The sequence below is a fragment of the Coenobita brevimanus genome, chromosome 6 (genome assembly GCF_032717465.1).
Source record: "Coenobita brevimanus isolate Jiangsu-jjx chromosome 6, ASM3271746v2, whole genome shotgun sequence".
NCBI classification, from domain to species: Eukaryota; Metazoa; Arthropoda; class Malacostraca; order Decapoda; family Coenobitidae; genus Coenobita; species Coenobita brevimanus.
Genome location: NC_136959.1, coordinates 51801468 through 51822287, shown reverse-complemented (window position 1 = coordinate 51822287; position 20820 = coordinate 51801468). Strand labels below are relative to the sequence as shown.

General features: G+C 41.5%; 1 protein-coding gene across 3 annotated transcripts in view; it reads right to left on the bottom strand.

Annotated features, from left to right (window-relative positions):
• Window positions 1-20820, bottom strand: part of Nsun5 (Nop2/Sun-like domain containing protein 5) — a 146140-nt gene that overhangs the window by 60585 nt on the left and 64735 nt on the right. For all 3 annotated transcript variants that reach the window (XM_080272271.1, XM_080272264.1, XM_080272276.1), the window contains 3 exons: window positions 14441-14563; window positions 11909-12024; window positions 1597-1769 (listed from right to left, as the gene is read on the bottom strand). In XM_080272271.1, coding sequence (XP_080128397.1) covers window positions 1597-1769; window positions 11909-12024; window positions 14441-14563 — 412 coding nt within the window. The remainder of the gene's footprint in view (window positions 1-1596; window positions 1770-11908; window positions 12025-14440; window positions 14564-20820) is intronic.

The following is a 20820-nucleotide window of genomic DNA, read 5'->3' as shown; positions in this document are numbered from 1 at the left end:
TCCTGGTCCTCGTGCACTGTGAAATCGCGCACTAAGAATACATAATCTTATGGGAAAAATAACATATGGGCGGTACCCCCTCATATCTGGATATTTTTTGGCCCGTAGAAACAGAATAAAGGTCAAATTTTTCAGAAATCGTACTACAGAGGCTAGCTACAATAACGAAAATATGGATGGTCACCTTAACAACAGTAGACAACAGGCCTGATGGACCAATAACAGGGGTTCTGTGGCACGGCAACACACCTAGGGTGCCTCCGCTGCCACCCTGGCTGCACCACACTTGTTTAACGGTTACCAATGTTGTATTATTCTAGGCTTTGACGAAAGAAATTTACGGCCTGTCAAATGTTACATTTCTTCCAGAATGCAGCAACAGTCATTATGGTGGGGGTTGGAGGTATGCCAGGTGAAGTAGGTGAGTCAGGTGGGATTGTGGAGATGGAGGTGGAGGCGGCTGGTGAGTCAGGTGGGATAGTGGAGGAGGAGGGGACGGTGGTGGGCAAGTCAGGGGAGGTGGTGAGGGGTGGATCCTCCCTCTCCTCCTCGCTACTGCTCACATTTTTGGCAATTTCCTTCACCTCTTCTTGCTTGTCTGTTTCATTCCTCATCTTGTTATGGACATATTGGCAGTATAACAACTTGGTATTCGCAAAATAACCATCATTATTACAGAAACTGGGTATCTATTCTAACTAACTGTTATTGCCAAAAACGTTATTGTCGAGATCTTACTGTAGACTCCTCTTGACCACCTTCCTCACAAACCTCTAGGTCACTATTGGCGCGCTGTGTGTATGTGGGGGGGGGGGTCGCATACTAATGGAAAATGGCGTTTTTGAGCCACTCCTTGCCTCTACCTCGCGTTCTGTGAGGTAAACTCGCGCATTCAAGGATTTTGGTTATGATTTTTGGTCATTTGCGCACTCTGAGCTCGCGCAGTATGCAAGCCCACTATACTGTACTTTCACAAACGCACAACCGCAAATTTGCGTAAAATTTGTCGCAAACTCAAATCTGCAAATGAAATCACACTCCCACAATTGTGGAATTTGCAGTTTGCAGAAGTGATTGTGGAAGTGCCCAGCTCTGCCCATATCATGTATCTGTAACCAAGCCACTACAATTCATTCACTCATTCATTCACACAAACAAATAACTAACGCACCAACTCAACGACTTTGATTATTACAGCCATCCCCTGTCAAAGGTTTTACAGGAGAAGGCTATCTATCTATCTATATACCTAGGCTGCTTCCCCCAAAGAAAGGGAGGTAGCTGAGACAGGACAACACACTCCCAATTTACTCATCCACACATACGCACATTCATTCGCGTCTTAGCCCCAAGGGGAGAAGGGACAGATCCTCAAAGAACCACACTGCACGAGGGTCAACTGTGTGGTGCAGTCTGTGACATCCGCAGCAGGGACTGACAGCAGAGCTGGTTTACCCTGCCATGTCATAATGGCCCCATCCCCAAGAGAGAGCAATACTTTAAAAATAACATGTTAATGTAACAGTATACAGGTGCTATACCTGTATATTCTACTGTAATACATAAGGGCTAGAAATATCCACTCTTGAATCTTACCAGAGCCTGAACATGTGGGATCAAGGAAGATGCACTGGACATCAGGGTACTGGTCTGGAGTCAGGTCAGTGAAATCCTTCCTTAATGATGTGACACATGTAGCCCCTCGTTGTTCGAGAAGCTGAACCATGTCGCTATACCGTTTGCTGCTCCGGTCACTGGCCACAATGCTTCTGTTTTAAATCAGGTACTTGCTGATATACAATACAAACTGTACAAATTCACAAATTTAAAAACCCAATTTCTTACAACCTCCACTTTCCAAAATATGTTCTTCATGTGACAGGGGTGATGGTATCACCCATCCACTTACAATCAATGTATATTTCTAGAAAAAGATTATTATTGCAAGACTTGGTGATTGAGTCTGGGAGAGTGGGTAAGAAACAGAATCTAAAGGTAAATGTAGAAAAAAGTTATGGTCTTTGAGAGAATGAAGTCACTGAATGTACAGTGAGGTTGGATGGTGAGGAAACTGATAATGTGACTGCATTTAAGTATACGTACTTCGGTAGTGTGATGAGTAAGGAAGTTTGGAGGATGAAGTGCTTGAAAGGGTACGACACGGAAGAAAGGTGGCTGTTTCTTTGAAAGCAGTGATAAGAAAATAGGGAAGTGAGCATGGAAGTAAAAAAGTTGTTGCATGATGGTATTGTGACACAAACTCTAATGTATGGAAGTGAAGCTTGGACCCTGTTGGAAGGACACAAGTCAAGAGTGATAGCAGTGGAAATGAGATATTTGAGCATGTGGTTACATGCTCCCCCCTGGGGGTAGGGGGGGTTCAAGAATACTCCCTCAGTATCCCTGCTTGTCGTACGAGGTGACTAAAAGGGTTGGTGGTGGGTTAGTGCCCCACCCCGTAAAAAGAACTAACTAAACAAGTGAATAAAGCGCCTCGGACCAGGACGGACCATACGTTGACGACTTAGGAACGGACAAAGGACATTCTGAGGGTGGGGACATGGAATGTGAGAGGAGTGAATGATGAAGTGAAAGAGAGAGAGAGATTGTTCAGGTGCTTGAGGATGCAAAAGTGGATATATGTGGATTGACAAACTAAATGGAAAGGTGAAAGGGTGAGAGAATGGGAATAAGGTTTGGGTATATGTGCGGGAGTTAATGAGAATGAGAGGGCAAGAGAGGGAGTATGTCTGATGATAAGCAAGAAGTGGAACGAGAATATAAGAGAGTATGGAACAGTAGGTGCAAGGATTGTATGGGTGAGGATGAAAGTAGGTATACAAGCATGGGCGATTGTGTGTGTGTATGCTCCGACAGAGGACCGAGTGGCAAGAGTGAAAGATGAGTTTTGGGCGACAGTAGAAGCATGTATGGACAAATCTGAGAGGAGCGAGAGAGTGCTTTTGAATGGAGACATGAATGGCAAAGTTGGGAATGTACGAGTGGATGGAGTGGTTGGTCAGTGGGCTGTGCCAGCTGAAGTAGATGGGAATGATAGTGCTCTGGTGGACATCTGTGCTGGTAAGGGGTTGACAATAGCCAACACCAACTTTCGGCATAAGATGATCCACCAGAATACATGGAGAGTAATGAGGAGGATGGATGGTGAACTTGTTGAACGAAAGGCAATGATAGACTACGTGTGTGTGGATGAGCGAATGAGAAGACAAGTGTTGGATGCAAGGGTGTGGAGAGGGTGGGGGAATGGAGTCTCGGACCATCACTTAGTGATGGCCAAGATAAAGCTGCAAAGAAAATGGTTAAGGAGACGAAGGAGAAGCCAGGAGGAAACAGCTCCTGTGAGAAGAGTGGAGAATTTGCAAGATTGTGAGAAAATGGCAGAGTATAAGAGTATAGAGGAAGAAAGATTGGGAAGGTATGAGCTAGAGCAAAAGGAAGGGGTGGAAGACTTATGTAAGATATTCACGGAAGAGATAGGCGCAGCGTGTGAGGTGGTTTGTGGAGTGAGGAGATGCAAGGGTGTGCCAGGGACAGCATGGTGGAATGATGAGGTGAAACGAGCTGTGGAACAAAAGAAGAAGGCATATAATGAATAGTTAGCGAGTAGAGGTAGGGGAGAAGATGAGTGAGAGAAGAGAGAGGTATATGTGAGCAGGAGAAGGGAGGTGAAGAGACTGGTGAAGGAGAGTAAAAAAGAAAGTGGATGAAGAGTTTGGGAGGAATCTGAGTGTGAAATTAAGGAAGAGTAAGAAATTGTTTTGGAAGGAGGTAAAGAAAGTAGGGCAGTGTGAAAGGGGATATAGTAGGGGAGTGAAAAATAGGAATAATAGATTGTTGGTGGAGAAGATAGAGAAATTGAGGAGATGGAAGGAGCACTTTGAGGATTTGTTGAATGTAGTGAGTGAGAGCAATGCGAGTAGAAGTGGTTGGGGAATGGCTGGGAGAAGAAGAGATGAGAGGAGGGTGGAAGAGATCAGTAGGGCGGAAGTAGTGGAAGCAATGAAGAAGATCAAGATGGGAAAGGCCCCCGGAACTGATGGAGTGTGTAGTGAAATGCTGAGGTATGGGAGTGAGATTGCTGTGGAGTGGAAGTTGTGTAGATTGGCTTGGGAAGAGGGAAGGGTTCCAGAGGACTGGAAATCAGGTATAATTGTTCCTTTATACAAAGGAAATGGGGAGAGAGAAGTATGTGGTAACCATAGGGGTATTTGCCTTCTTAGTGTGACTGGTAACATATATGGTAGAATACTCATTGATAGGGTTAGGCATATGACAGAGGAGCTAGTTGGAGAAGAACAAGGGGGATTTAGGAAGGGAAAAGGGTGTGTAGATCAGATATTTGTTCTAAGATGTTTAGTGGAGAAGTATCTAGAGAAGGGAAAGAAAGTGTATGCTGCCTTCATGGACTTGGAGAAAGCTTATGGCAGAACAGATAGGCAAAGTATGTGGAAGGTATTAAGAATATATGGGGTGGAGGGGAAATTGTTGAATGCTGTGAAGAGTATGTACGAAGGAGCCAGGGCTATGGTGCGAGTGGATGGTGAGCTGAGTGAGTTCTTTGATCTCAATGTGGGACTGAAACAGGGTTGTATGATGTCTCCATGGCTGTTTAATATATACATGGATGGGGTTATGAAGGAGGTGCAAGGTAGGGCAGTGGATATGGGGGTGGCTCTAATGAATCAGGGTGATTTGGAAGATTCCGGTGTTGATGTTTGCTGATGATACAGTATTGTTGAGTGAAGATGAATGGGAGTTGCAAGGTTTGGTGAATGAATTTGGGACAGTGTGTGGGAGGAGGAAGCTGAAAGTTAATGTAAACAAAAGTAAAGTTATGGTGATTGAGAGGAATGAAGTCACAGAATGTATAGTGAGGTTGGATGGTGAGGATATGGAGAATGTGAGTGCATTCAAGTACTTGGGTAGTGTGATGAGTAAGGATGGAACTTTGGGGGATGAAGTGCGTGAAAGGGTACAGCAGGGACGGAAGGTTGTTGGTTCACTGAAAGCAGTGATGAGAAATAGGGAGGTGATATGGAAGTTAAGAAGTCACTGCATGATAGTATTGTGATCCCTACCCTGACATATGGAAGCGAGGCGTGGACCTTGCAAGAGGGGAACAAGTCAAGAATGAAAGCAGTGGAAATGAGTTACTTGAAAGGAGCATGTGGAGTGACATGGAGGGACAGGTTGACGAATGAAGAAATGAAGGAACGTTGTGGGGTGGATGTGGATGTGGTTGAGAAGATTAGGAGAAATACACTGAGGTGGTCTGGACATGTGGAGAGAATGGAGAATGAAAGACTGACTAAGAGGGTGTATGTAGGTGAGGTGGAGGGAGGGAGAGGGAGGGGTAGACCAAGGATGAGGTGGAGGGATGGAGTTGAGAGGTATACGAGGGAGGGGGGAGGGTGAGTTGGGAGGAGGGTAGTCAAATGGTGGGTGACAGAGTGACTTGGAGGCATTTTGTCTGCGGCCACCCTTTGCGGGATTAGGGCATCGGGCTATAGATAGATAGATAGTTACATGAAGAGAGAGACTGATAAATAAGGAAGTGAAAGAGCATTGTGGTGTGGATGTGAATGTGATAGGAAGTGTTAGGAGAAATACACTGAGGTGGTTTGGCCATGTGGAGAGGATGGAGAGTGAGAGACTAATGAGGAGAGTGTATGTGAGTGAAGTTGAGGGGGAAAGGGAATGGGAGGCCAAGGATGAGACGGAAGGATGGGGTGGAGAGGTACAGTCGCCAAACTTTCCACCTGGGCCACCTAGCTGCAAGAGGTGGGTAACGGGTGCTGGCAACAGTGTATCTGTTTGTTCGTGTGTACATGCTCGACGAAAGTTCGGATCATCAACTCTCTTCGTCCGTAGTGAACCTTCGTCAGAGTCAGAGTTCATCCCATAGATGGCTGGGTATGTTGTTGGGTGGGGAGAAAAATGTCTCAGGATTTGGGTGGGGAGAAAAATGTCTCAGGAGTAAGGCGGCTTTCCCATCGGCTCAGCCAGTTGCATGAAGGTGTTTGCACGGAAAATTGTTGTGTGCCACAGGTCGCACTGACCAAGGCCAAATAAATTTTACTATATTAATTTCATAGTAAGGTAATATATATAATATTATGATATAAATATATACTATTATATATAACACAATAGTATATATAATACTATACTTATTTGGCCTTGGTCCGTGCAACCTGTGGCACGAAACAATTCCATGCGTCAGGTTTCCTGCAACTGGTCGAGCCGGTGGGAGAGCTGCCTAAGGGGGGAGCTTTGCATATTGAAGGCCAGGGCAGGCGCCGGACGGGGGGGGGGGGTTACGTTATCCATACCGCCTGTGATAATAATTGCCCAACTAGTTTTTGAGATCCATTAGCACTCTACTAAATATCTGCATTCTTAACAATGCTAAACATTTTATTTTCTATGTTGTTTTTACATAATTCCAATAACATGTTAATGCACTATATACTGGAATCGCTCTGAGCCTTTCTCTCTCTCACTCTCTCCTTATATCAGTCATTCCATTTCATAGTGTTATCACTTGATACCATTATCAGTATAGGTTGAAGAGGAATGCATTTACCTAACATCTAAGTCCAGTTACAAGTAAGATTACCTGCCATATTCACATCATGAATGACACTGACCAATAAACATTAGGATGATGTTCAGACACTGTTAACGCTTGCTTATTTCCAAGTTGGTAGTACTTCAGGTAGATGTTTTTATGTGTTCTCTGGTGCACCACGAGGTTAAAATACTGTCACTTCAACAGGCAAAGAGTTTGTGCATATTGTTGTCGAATGTGGCTATTATATCAGCTCTGATAATTACTTACTGTATCATATTTCACATGACTATGGTCATTACATGGAAAACTGATTGTGAGCAGTGCCGCTTATGTATGAGGTCACACATTTACACGCTCATCGATTATTCACTGAACATTATCTCAACATTATAGCAAGATGATGACACCACCTCTCCATCACAGTATACAAAAGCTTCCAGTCATTTTAAGCACAATTGCTATTGAATCATGAATTGTTGGGACACTTATATCACCACTGCCTGTGATATTACTTATGTGACTGGTAAATGCAACATAACGAACATGAAATTATCATTACAGGTTGGAACACTCAGGGGTGGACACATCACGTCAGTCGACTCATGACTAGCTGACTCGAGGCAGTATTCTGCCTCAACGAACATGTTTCAATCTCCGACATCTACAGTTCCTATCTCTTCTACTTAGTTTAAATTAATATCCGCCCAATGAGTAATCCTGTAACGACTAATGACCTAACTTATCTAATCATGTCTTGGATCAAGAATGGTATTTCAATAGGTTTAATGGAGACCGGCCCAGGACTAGCGAAATGCAAAATGAACAGACACCGGCATCTATTTTTCTACCGTAAGGGCCGGTCACACGACGATTCATCGTCCCAATATTCAGTAGACAATTTTTAGCCATGGGTTTATCATGTAATAATGAAAAAGAATACGTTTATAAATATGTAGTATATGTAGACATGCGGTCTTTTAGATTTTTTTACTTACTGTTTTCAATACTCGCATTATCTAATACAGTACTTTCAAGAAGTTCCTTTGAAATTCTGTCGGCTAAAAATTGTCGATTGATTATTGGGATGAACTCTGAGGTTCACTACGGAGGACGACAGTCAATGATCCGACCTTTCCTCGTGCATGTACACACGAACAAACAGATACACTGTTGCCAGCACCCATTACTCACCTCTCGCAGCTAGGTGGCCCAGGTGGAAAGTTTGGCGACTGTACATGAGAGAGGGGCTGTGAGCTGGAGGAAGGGCAGTGAAATGGCGGGGCACAAGGTGGCATGGAGGCAATTTGTCTGTGGCAATAGATAGAGATACTGTACACAGATAGCTTTCTTTGATACTAAGAACAGCTTTAAATTACTAACACAGTACAAGTCACTTCACTGTCTTTATAGTTACTATTGTTGCTTAACCCCCAGTCTGTCTGGCCAAGCAGACCCAGTGACTAGTGCTCTAACCAGAAAGATTTGCCGAACCGATATATCGACGATTTCTGCACTTTTTACGATAATCAAACTGCTGCCAATTTTAAAGTCAATTTTGGCATATCAGAAACAGATGGAAGAAACATCAATATGCCTTTTATTCAACACTTCATTCACTGTTTAGCCTAATTCTGTGTGAAAGAGTGTTGTTATCTTGTCACAGTTTTGCAGCCTAATAAAGAATAATCTTACTGAAAACCATTAAAGGTTTGGAATAACAGATGGGTAAGTAGGGGGGATGGGGATCAAGCCCAAAAGCAGTGAGCTGAGAGTGAGGTATACTAGGCTTACTGTGCTGGCAGTGTGTAAGTAATTGTGGGTTTATGTATGTAAATGGTGTATTGTATACACACACACACTGGTGACATAAGTGTGAACTGCCTGCAACCCTTAGCTCTTACAGTCTTTATTTAGTTGTAATATTTACAGTCACTCTTCTCACTGTAGTCTAAATAAAGAAGTGATTTACTGCATGTAGTTAACAAGAAAGAAGGCAATAAATGGGGGCAATAAGAGGACAGTAACTGAGATGAAGGGTTGAATGACAAGTTTGTAACTCAGTTTAACCTCTGCTTCTTCATTACTACACTAAACCATAAAAGGTTTGCAACTCTACACTCATATCTGAATGAAAGTTGGTAAATCAAAGAGAGTGTGTGTACATCTTCTGATGGCGTGGTGTTATGGGCAACCGTGTGTACGTTACTAGTGTTTGTTTGAGTAAATGATATCCTACTTCGAGTGTAACTTCAGAATGAATATTTAGCATGGCCAAAGACACTGCAGCCAAAAAGCATTGCTCACTTAAACCAGAGAACCTTCAACTCTAAGCTTTTCAAGGTGACTTAAGATATATTAGACTGAAAACTGTCTTAAAATATAGAAAAGAATGGCATTTCTTATGTGAGTAATGAAAGCCACTACAGTGTACTATACTACCTACATACAGTATATGGTTGGCATACACTGAATGGTACTTAGCCATTCATGCTTTATTTCACTGAATCAGGTTTTAATCATGTCATATATGAGGGACAATCCTTGACTACTAGTTCGTTAAATCCAGTCTCTTGGTTTACAGCAGGTGTATTTTTACCACTATGCACCAACTCTGTAGGCTGATCTGGCCTGTATTTGGCTAACAACCAAGATGTTACATACTTTTAAGCTTAATGTTGTTTAAATTTATGGCTTATGGCCAGACAATGGCCAGCTAAGATTTTACATACTTTTCAACATAAATGCTGTGTTTCATTATTTGGGTAATGACCAGGAGTTGAGATATATAATGTGTCTCATATATCGTGAAATTGCTGAGACTGGGTTTAGTTTTTGAAAAATAAAATGTTATGTCTTTATTATTCATCTAATGAAAGAGTGCCATGTATTTCGGGGACGCATAAAAATTTATATGCTTATGCTTGGCTTTCTATTACTATAGCTGGCTGATGGCAAATGATGTTACAGTACTTACTATTATGTATTTATGAGTCTTACTAAGTTTTTAAAAATATAAAGGCACAGTAGAATAAAATATGGTAATCACTTCATAGCTTCCTTATATTGCAAATGCAAATAAAATATGGAGGTACAGGAAGTGTATAAATTACTGGAAACTCAAGATGTAAGGAAAGCCCCAGGACCTGATGAAATTTCTAACTGGGTACTGAAGGAATGCAGAGAACAACTAGCGGATAAAATTCACAGTTTAATCGTGTGTTCTCTGGAAGAGGGGAAAGTGCCACAAGAATGGAAGAGGGCAAATGTGGTACCAATTTATAAGGGAGGAAACAGGGAAGAACCCCTGAATTATAGACCAGTGTCTCTAACCAGCATGGTCGCAAAATTGTGTCAGAGAATCCTGAAAGACAGATGGACAAAATATCTTGAAGAGATGAATATTTTGGCTGAATGTCAGTTTGGATTTAGAAGTGGAAGGTCATGTGTTTCCAACTTGTTGAGCTTTTACTTAAGAGAGATTGACATGGTACAGGAGAGAGATGGTTGGGTGGATTGTGTGTACTTAGACTTAGAGAAGGCCTTCAACAAGGTACCGCATAAGAGACTAATGTGGAAACTAGAATATAACAGAGGACTGAAGGGGAAACTCCTGGAATGGATGAGAGACTTTTTGAAAGAGAGACAAATGAGGACAGTAATAAAGGATAGGATGTCTGGATGGAGGGAAGTAACGAGTGGAGTCCCTAAAGGCTCGGTGTTGGCGTCAGTAATGTTCCTGATTTACATAAATGATATGGTAGATGGAGTGAACAATTATGCAAGTCTGTTTGCTGATGATGTAAAGATCTTGAGGAAGGTAGAGGTTGAGGAGGATTGTAAAATGCTGCAGGAGGATCTGGATAGGATACATGACTGGAGCCGGATGTGGGAAATGAAATTTAATGTAAAGAAATGTAAAATATTGGAAATGGGTAAAAGCACCAGGAGGCCATCACTGAGTTATTTGTTGGGTAATGAATTAATCACAAAAATGAGAAAAGAGAAAGATTTGGGAGTGCTGGTCCAAGACAGTTTGTCACCTGAAAAACATATTAACAAGATAGTTAGAGAGACATATAAACTCTTGACTAACATAAGAGTAGCATTTCATTATATGGATGAGGAGATGATGAAAAAATTAATAGTGGCCATGATCTGCCCCAGGTTAGAATATGCAGTGGTAGTGTGGTCCCCACACAAAAAGATAGATACACTATAAACAAGATTGAGAGAATACAAAGAACAGCAACCAAGATGGTCCCCAGTCTGGCAGATCTGTTATACAGAGAGAGGCTGGAAAAGCTGCATTTGCCTTCCTTAGAGGAAAGGAGAAAGAGGGGAGACATGATTGCAGTGTTTAGAACCATGATAGGAGTAGATAAAATTGACCGAGAAGATCTGTTTGTATGGGATAAGAGAGCAACAAGAGGACACAGAATGAAATTGAAAAAGTCAAGCTGCTTGAAGGATATCAAGAAATATAACTTTCCTTACAGAAGTATAGACTTATGGAATAGCCTGGACAAAGAGATCGTCCAGTCTAAAAACTTAAACAAGTTTAAAGCTAAATTTGACTTACTGAGAAACTGCGACGGGAACCCAAGAGCATAGCACATTTTGTGTACATCACAATTAGGTATATTAGGTAAATACATAAATATCTGGAACGACTTAGACGAAAAGGTGGTGCAGGAGAAAAACATTCATGTGTGTAAAAGCAGACTAGATATATGTGGATATGGAGACAGGACAACACGAGCATTGCTCAATTCCTGTATACTACAAATAGGTAAATACATATGTATTCCAACTTTCAATCTTACCCACACAATCCTTGAGCCAACTGATCCATACTCTCTTATGTTCTTCTTCCATCTTTTACTCACAACAATACACACTCCTTCTTTGGCCCTCTCATTCTCACCTACTCCTGCACATACACCCCATCCATACTCCCATTCTCTCACACTCACTCCTCGCCATTTAGTTTCAGTTACTCCACATACATCCACTTTCGCACCCTCAAGCACCTGGACAATCTCTCTCTCTTTCACCTCATCATTTGCACCCCTTACACTGATGCCTTGTTATAATGGCATTTACAGGTACGGTACATGCAGTCGCTGACCATCCAATCAGTATTTCTGGAATGCTTCCCAATTACTACTACCTAATCATTTTGCAGTATATTTGACTAGTATTATAACAGTAAGAAAAATGTATCTTACATTCATGGAAACAAATTTTCATAAAACATAATAACTGCAGAAAAAAAAAAAAAAAAAATCTAATGATGCTACAACAGATTCTTACCCATTATTGTTGATGATGGCTGCCATATATGAGGTCTTATTTCCAGGGGCAGCACAGCCATCAATTATATGATCTCCTGGTTTGATACTACTCAGAAACACTGGTAAACAACTGGCCTGCGAATAAAAGTACTGCAGTAAACTTTAAGGTACACATTTTTGTCATGATAATTTATATACTGTATATATGTATATATCCAGGAAGAAAAATGAATGCAAATTACTCTAAAAATAGCAAGTTATTCTGGAAAGAACTGTGGAAATGTATAAGTGACAGCAGAAAGAAATGGGAAAGTATGAAGGATGTAAGTGGTAGATTATTAACTCATGGGGATGAAGTAAGGACCAGATGGAAAGAATATTTTGAAAGCCTGATGAATGGGAATAGAGAAATCAGAGCGGCTGTAAACATGATTGGTTTTGGGGGTGTGCAGAGAAGGAATGCTGCGCCAGGAGACGTGACACTCACACAGGTGAAGAATGCTGTGAAGCAGCTGAAAAATGGGAAAGCAGCTGGGGTTGATGAAGTGTATGCAGAGATGCTTAAGTGTAGTGGAGAGTATGGAATGAAGTGCTTGTTAAAGATATGTAAGAAAGCATGGATGAGTGAAACTGTGCCTGTAGAGTGGAAAAAGGGTGTGATTGTACCCTGTACAAACATACAAATATAAAGGTGAGGGAAATGAGTGCAAGAATTATCGTGCCATAAGTTTATTGAGTGTGTTAGGGAAGGTATATGGATGAATTATTATAGTGAAAATAAGAGATATATCGAAAGTCCTGGTAAGTGATGAACAGGGTGGCTTTAGGAGTGGCAGAGGATGTTTGGATCAAATATTTGCAGAGAGAGAGATAGTGGGGAAGGCCTGTGAGGAGGACTATTAGGTGTTTATGGCATTCACAGATCTGGAAAAAGAGTAGGACAAAGTAGACAGAGAAGGTTTTGCGCAGGTATGGTATAGATGGTAAGCTGCTAGGTGCCGTCAGGAGTTTTTATGATGGTAGTGAAGCATGTGTAAGGGTTAATGGGCATCTAAGTGAATGGTTCACGATCAGTGTGGGCGTGCGACAAGGTTGCGTGATGTCCCCATGGTTCTTCAATATATACATGGATGTGGTGATGAAAGAAATAAAAACACGAGTAATGAAGAGGGGGATGGCGTTGGTAATGAATGGTGACAGATGGAATATCTCAAATTTGTTGTATGCTGATGATGCAGTGCTGCTTGCAAATACCGGATGAGAACTTGGTAGGCTAGTGCAGAGTTATACTGATGTCTGTGAATATCGTGCCTTGAGAGTAAATGTAGAAAAGAGTAAAGTGATGGTTACTGAGAGAGACGTTGACTCCCAGTGCGATGTTACAGTGAAACGAGAAAGACTGGAATTGGTGACAAGAGTTCAAATACCTGGGTACAGTGATAGAAAAGAGAGGAAAATGTGCAAAAGAAGTTGGAAGAGTGATAAATGGAAGAAAAGTAGCTGGTGCAATGAAGGCCTTGATAAGAAACAGAGGCTTGAGTGATGCAGCTGCACAAGGTTTACATGAAGGAGTGTTAATGCCAACTTCAGCATATGGATGTGAGACTATAGTGTGGCATGAAAATGAAAAGTCAAGAGTAACAGCAGTGGAGAAGCGACTGCTGAGGAATGTATGTGGAGTACAGAGGGTGGATAGGATACGAAATAATGTGATTTGTGAGAGATGTGGAATGAGGAAGTCGGTGAACATCACAACTGAAGAAAGTGTACTGAGATGGTACGGTCATGTGGAGAGAATGGATAACAAAAGAATGGTGAAAAAGGTATATCTGAGCGAATCTGAAGGAGGAAGGAGGCGAGGTAGGCCAAGGACAAGGTGGAGAGATATGATGGATGGGTGTGTGAGGAAGAGAGGTTTGGAAGTCGGTGAGGCTAGTGAACTGACAAGAGATCGAGCTGGCTGGACGAATGGTGTGGGGAGAAGTGCATGATCAGGGATTTGGCACCCTTTCTAACGTATCAGCGTCCGGACTGACTCTATCGGATACGTTTATGTGAAGCTACAAAATGTGGCGAATGTTTTTGGCGTATCCGATAAAACCAGGATTCCGGGGGCTTGAATGATGAGTAAATGGAAGTGTAGCCCATTGGATTGGGCAAATTTGGGCTGTCTGAACAATGCTACTCCTCACCCTCCCCTAGGATGGGAAAGAAGATCTGGATGATGATGATGATGAAGAAGTGATGTAAACCACTAGGCTGAGATGGTCTGGACATGTTGAGAGAAAGCTGGAGAGTGGGTAGGGATGAACACTCTGATGCAGAGCATGGAAGGTACATGGTAAGTTCCTGTGTAGAGACTTCCAGACATGTGGATTAAGCAAAGAAACTGTTCAAAATTGTGACAGGTTGGGAACAGAGAGATGCCTGATAATTAAGAGTCTTAGATAAATTAGCATGATCAATGCTCTCTCTCTCTCTCTTAAAAAAAAAAAAAAAAAAAAAAAAAAAAAAAAAAGTACACATCATATGACTTGTGCCATTACCATACCTTGTCTTGCAAAATAATGGCAGATGCCTTGTAGAGCTGGCTGTTCCACAGAGGTGTGTTTGTAGGAAATACTAGCAGTTCAGGTATATGGTAATCCACCATATATGAGGATTCACCTAACACCTGAAAATCAATAAATTCAATCATAACTGCACATTAAACAACATTATTATCGATCATACTTTAATTAATGCTTGATGTGTGGGGCAGAGGAAGAATAAATACTGCTAATTCCCAAAGGTTGACTTCCCAAGCAGCAATACCACTACATATCACTACTGGAAAACAGACAAACCCCCTGTAACAGCCCCCCCTCCCTTCTTTTTTAAATAACAGAACGGAAAAAGGAAAAACAAATGAATAAAAAATATAACCCATACACCAGATTACTGGTGTCCTCTGTTCATAAAATATCTGTAACAGTTAGACTTGAACAGCTGTGGGTTGAATTTTGGAGGGAAACAACTCTGGGGAAGTGAGTTCCAAAGAGATGCAGTTTGGGGAATGAAAGAATTCTGATAGGCAGAAGTTCTGCAATATGGCTGAGTGACATTCCAGTCACGAGCGCTACCAGATGCCCGTGTAGCATGAGGGAAGGCATGGAGAGGTGGCACCATGGATGCAACTTCGTTTGAGCATTTGCCAAAAAAATATCTGTAAAATAATGCAAGGGAGGCAACATTCCTTCTTACTTGCAGGGGAGGTAGTTTATTTGTAATGGCAGGGTTGTTAATGATTCTAACAGCTTTGTTCCGAATTTTGTCTAGTTGTTTTAATAAAACCTCTCCATATCCATTCCACAAGGGTGAGCAATATTCAAGCTGAAAGCGCACATGACGCTTATAAATTATAGCCAACGGCTCATCAGCGAAGAAGTTACAGATCCTGTACAATAATCAAAGTTTCTATGAGGCGGTTTTAGCAAGTGATCTGACATGAGAGGTCCAGCTGAGGGCATTGTTAAGTGAGACGGCGAGAATTTCAATACTTTCGGAGATGGGAATATTAGTAGCACTGAAGGTACTGTACGAATCTGGCAATATCTGTCTATTAGTAATCTGTATATATTTAGTTTTACTAGCAATAAAAGAGACAAGGTTGTTTTGTCCCCATTCACTGATTGTAGATAGATCTTGATTTATGGAGATGGCTGTACTGAGTTGATAGGTAGAGTTATTAGACTTTGTAAATGGGTGTCTACGTGTGAATGAACTAGGTAGTGTTGAGTCATCTGCATATGAGTGAATGGGATTGTGGGTGACAGATAAGAGATCATTAATATGAACCACGAACAGGGTTGGTGCCAGAACTGATCCTTGCGGCACGCAGGCGTTAACTGAGTGGAAATTGGAATATACATCATTTACTTTAACTCTTATTTTCCTGTCACTAAGATATGAAGAAATCAAAGGAACAAAAGACGTTAGTCCATAGCAAGGGAGTTTGGACAGCAGGGAACGGTGTCATACTCTGTCGAAAGCTTTAGAAATATCAAGAGCTACTGCATGAGTTTCTAATTGATTGATGGATGGTATGAGTTAGGAGACTGAGTATGTCAATGCTGGATCTTTCGTGGCGAAAACCATATTGTCTATCGCTAATTAAGTTGTTGGATTCAAGATGTTTAACAATGTGCTTATTAATTAAAGTTTCAAATACCTTACCAAGAGAAGATGCGACAGCTATTGGTCTGTAATCAGAGGGGTCAGACGAACTTCCTTGCTTCAGAATTGGGTAGATATTGGCTTCTTTCCATGAATTTGGGAATAAAGAAGTACGTATGCATAGTCGGAATAATTTAGCTAGAACAGAGGCAAGTCCAGGGAAACACTTTTCCAAAACAATTGGCGGAATTCCATCTGGGCCTGGAGCTTTGTTGGTAGGTAAATTGTCTAGGATGGATTTTACGTATCTTGTCTGTATATTAGGTGGGGCAATTTTGGGAGAGTCAAGTTCTAGTACTGGGACATTCTGGCTGGTATCGTCTATGGTAGATTCCTGGCAAATGTACTGGCAAAGATATCTTCTTTCCCACGTGGGTCATTTGTAATGTTGCCATCTGAAGATTTTAGTGGGGGAATAGAGGATGACTTGTTAAAGTTATTATTGAAAGAATTAAGAGTTGACCAGAATATTCTATTGTCACTAAGACTGTTATGTAGTTTTGACGGTTGCCTTTGAAGAACGTTTGATTTAGCTAGATTTAATACAGCTTTTGCATGATTTCTAGCAATTTTAAATTGGGAGAGTGATTCAGATGTTTTTTATTTCAAGTAAGAGTTATATGCTAATGACTTTTGGGCTGTTGCTCTGGCACAGTTGCCATCAAACCATTTTGGAGAGTTCGATCTTTTAGTGAACTGTTGACTTGGTATGAATAAATCCATACCAGCTAGTATTAAGTCGCAAATGTGGGACTGGGTAGAATTGAGATCACTACAGAAGAAAGACTGCCATGGAATGTCAGCAAGATAATTTCCAAATTCATCCCAGTTTGCCCTATCAAAGTGCCATCGGGTCACCCTGACAGGTTCAGAACTGGGAGGTGTGGGAGGGTTAACTAATGAGGCTTTGATGAGATCGTGGTCAGAGGATCCAAGTGGTGACAGAACCTCTATCCTGTATTGATCTGGATTATTTGTCAAGAATAAATCCAAGAGATGGGGATTATGGTCAGGATTATCAGGTATTCTGGTTGGTTGCTTTACCAGCTGGGTGAGATTAAACAATTCTGCAAACAGCTCGAATTCTAGACCAGCGTCGTCAGTCCTGGTAGAATGCAATGACAATTCAACATTATGTATTTTAAAATCACCCAAAATTGTTCAGTACTAAGGGCAAGGTTAAGGTTACTCAACTGAGTGGAAATGGAATCAAATACACATATATACCTGGAATCTGTATTATACAAAATAATAAAGTTATCTGCTTATGATACTGTTACAAATTACATCTGATCTTGTACAACCTAGTCACCATATTGGTGTTAATCAGCTTTAAACTTTCATTTTTCAATGCAGGATGATGAAGGACTCAACTCTTATGGATTCTCTCTCTGTGCACTACCAAACCTAATCATGTTCATCACTATTCTGCTCAATATATTTCAGGATGATAAAGGACTCAACTCTTATGGATTCTCTGTGTACTACTAAACCCACTCATGCTGATCATCACTCTGCTCAATACATTTCTTATCCACTAATACAGTATTTAAACATATTCTTGCCATCTGCCCGTTATTTCATCTTCATTTGTTAGTACTTTTCTACTCTCATCCCTCATCCTTTCAGTTTTTCCCAATCACCTGCATGTCCCTACCCCTTTTCAAAATAGTTTCCTATGGTCAGAATATGGTAGTTTCCATTCACTTTTCATCCTAATTATCATTAGTTGTTTCCTCTTCTTCTACTGACTAACTTCCTGTCATGCTTCTTACTCTCAGTGCACCAGTATGCCCATTAAACTCCTTTCATAAGTCCAGTTGTCCACCCAAACCATGTCATTTTCTTCTACTGCTTTTTGAACCTCCTCAACCCACCAAACTGTATCTTTCTTACTGGTAAATATGCTGATATCAGTATGATGTAGCTATACTGATATATACCAATATTAGCATGCTTTGCTAATCACATTTACTTAAACAGGAATGTTCATTGCTAAACTTTTACAGTGGTAACATATCAAACCTGTTGCAAGGACAGGCTGACCCTAATGAGGTTCACAACCCATTAAGAGAGATAGGATAGTACATTTGTTCAACTGTTCGATCAAATCACTGCATTTAAGTGCCTAGGCTAGTTCTTCCAATACTGATACTAAAAGTTTGATGAGATTAAAGCTCTTATTTTAAGGCAGCTACAGAAATGAAATACAGCAACTTTTTTTTTTTTTTTTTTTTTAAGAGGGGGCACCCATCATCCACTCACTCAATGTAGGGATGCCCTATGGTCTCTACACTGAGTGACAAGCCAAATGGTTTCACGTGCCCAGGAAACCATTCACTACGCTGGGTGGTAACCAAATAACCGGAGTTTCTAGGTGGGTTAAGAGTCCCCCAGATTCCCCTTTCTAAACTCACTTAATCATGGCAAATGTTTCAGAGAGCCTCAGAGGGCCCAATTATTGCCCAGGGCCCCAACCAAATAGGCAGATTCACATGGCCATGTGGAAGGTGAGAGGTGTGAATGAGGACAGCAAGAGGGTGGAAGTGGTGAATGTGTTCAAGAGTGCGAGATATGCCGTGATGGCACTGTGTGAAACAAAGATGAATGGGTGTGAAGTGGAGGAGTGGGAGGGTGTGAAATGTGTAAGATCGGACATGAATGGGCAAGGAAGATGCAAGGAAGGAGTGTCTTTGTTGATGAATGAGGTGTGGCAGAGTGGAATGAGAGACTATAAATGTGTCAGCATGAGATGTATGTATGTCAAATTCAGGTTTGAGAAAATGAAAGTGGCTCTGATCATAGCGTATGCAACGTGTGATGACTGGAGTGAGAGAGAAAAGGTTCTGGGATGACCTGGATGAAGCAGTGGGAGAAATGTCCAGGAGATATAAAGTGATTGTAGTGGATGATGTGATTAGAAGAGTAGGCACTGGCCCTGAGGATAACATAATGGGTTGTAATGGAGCATCAGGAGAAAATGACAATGGGAACCGAATGTGTCAGGAAAGGAGGTTGTGCATTTGTAACTTGTATTTCAAACACAAAGATGCACATATATATTCATGGTACTGTACAGAAGGAACAGGGATCGTGTTGAAAGGCGCCTGATTGATTACTTGCTTGTTGAGAGGTCGATGCTGGGAATTGCTGCTGGTACAAGGGCCGGGAGAGGACGTTGTGGAGGTCTGTCAGATCATATGACTGTGGTATGCAAGATCAAGCTGAAAGGAGTGAGGTGGACCAGGAGAGAGAAAGGAGCAGTCAGGGAGAAAGACTGAAAGTTGTGCAGCTGAGGATCAAAGAAATGGCTGATGAATACAGGACCAAAGTAGGGGGAGTCAGAATCAATGAATTGGAATGAAATGGATCTGGACAGCCTGTGGAATGCATATAGGGCTTGTTTAGTTAGAAATGCTAAAGCATTGTGTGGTGTGGCAAGAGCAACAAAAAAGGCAGAAAGGTACAGTATGGTGGGATGAAGAGGTTAGGAAAGCAGTGGAGGAAAAGAGGAAGAAGTGGATTGAGTGGTTACAGGACAGGGGTTCAACTGAAATAAGAACTGAATATACTGAGAGCAAGAAACACATAAAGAGGCTAATGAAGAGGAAAAGGGAGGTAAATGATGATCTAGGAAGAAAAATGAATGCAAACTATTATGAAAATAGGAAGTTATTCTGGAAAGAAGTGTGGAAATGTAAAAGTGACCACGGAAAGAAATGTGAAAGTGTGAAGGATGCAGGTGGTAGATTATTAACCCATGGAGATGAAGCAAGGACCAGATGGAAAAAATATTTTGAAAGCCTGATGAATGGGAGCAGTGAGAGAAGAGCGGCTGTAAACATGATTGGTTTTAGGGGTGTGCAGAGAAGGAATGCAGTGCCAGGAAACGTGACACTCGCACAGGTGAAGAGTGATGTGACGCGGCTGAATAATGGGAAAGCAGCTAGGGCTGATGAGGTGTATACATAGATGATTAAGTGTAGTGAAGAGAGTGGACTGAAGTGCTTGCTGGAGATATATAAGAAGGCATTGATGAGTGAAACCCAGCCAGTAGTGGAAAAAGACAGTGATTGTGTCCCTGTACAAAAATAAAGCAAAGTCAGTGCAAGAAATATTAAGGCATAAGTTCACTGAGTGTGGCAGGTAAGGTATATGAATGAATTATTATAGAGAAAGTAAAAGAGATATCAGAAGTCCTGGTGAGTGATGAAAAGGGTGGCTTTAGGAGTGGCAAAGGATGTGTGGATCAAATATTTACAGTAAGACAGACAGTGGAGAAGGCCTGTGAGACTATAATATACTGTATATGGCCTATAAGGTGTTTATAGCATTCATGGATCTGGAAAAAGCTTACGACAAAGTGGACACAGAAGGATTGTGGAAGGTTCTGCGCATATACAGTACAGTGTAGATGGTAGGTTGCTAGGTGCTGTCAAGAGTTTTTATGATGGTAGTGAAGCATGTGTATGGGTTAATGAGCATTCAAGTGAATGGTTCACGATCAGTGTGGGCGTGCGACAAGGCTGTGTAATGTCCCCATGGTTGTTCAATATATATACAGATGGAGTGATAAGGAAAGTAAAAACAGTAATGGAGGGGGGATGATGCTGGTAATGGATGGTGATGGATGGAATATCTCAAACTTGTTGTATGCTGATGATGCAGTACTACACGCAAATACCAGACAAGAACTTGGTAGACTAGTGCAGAGTT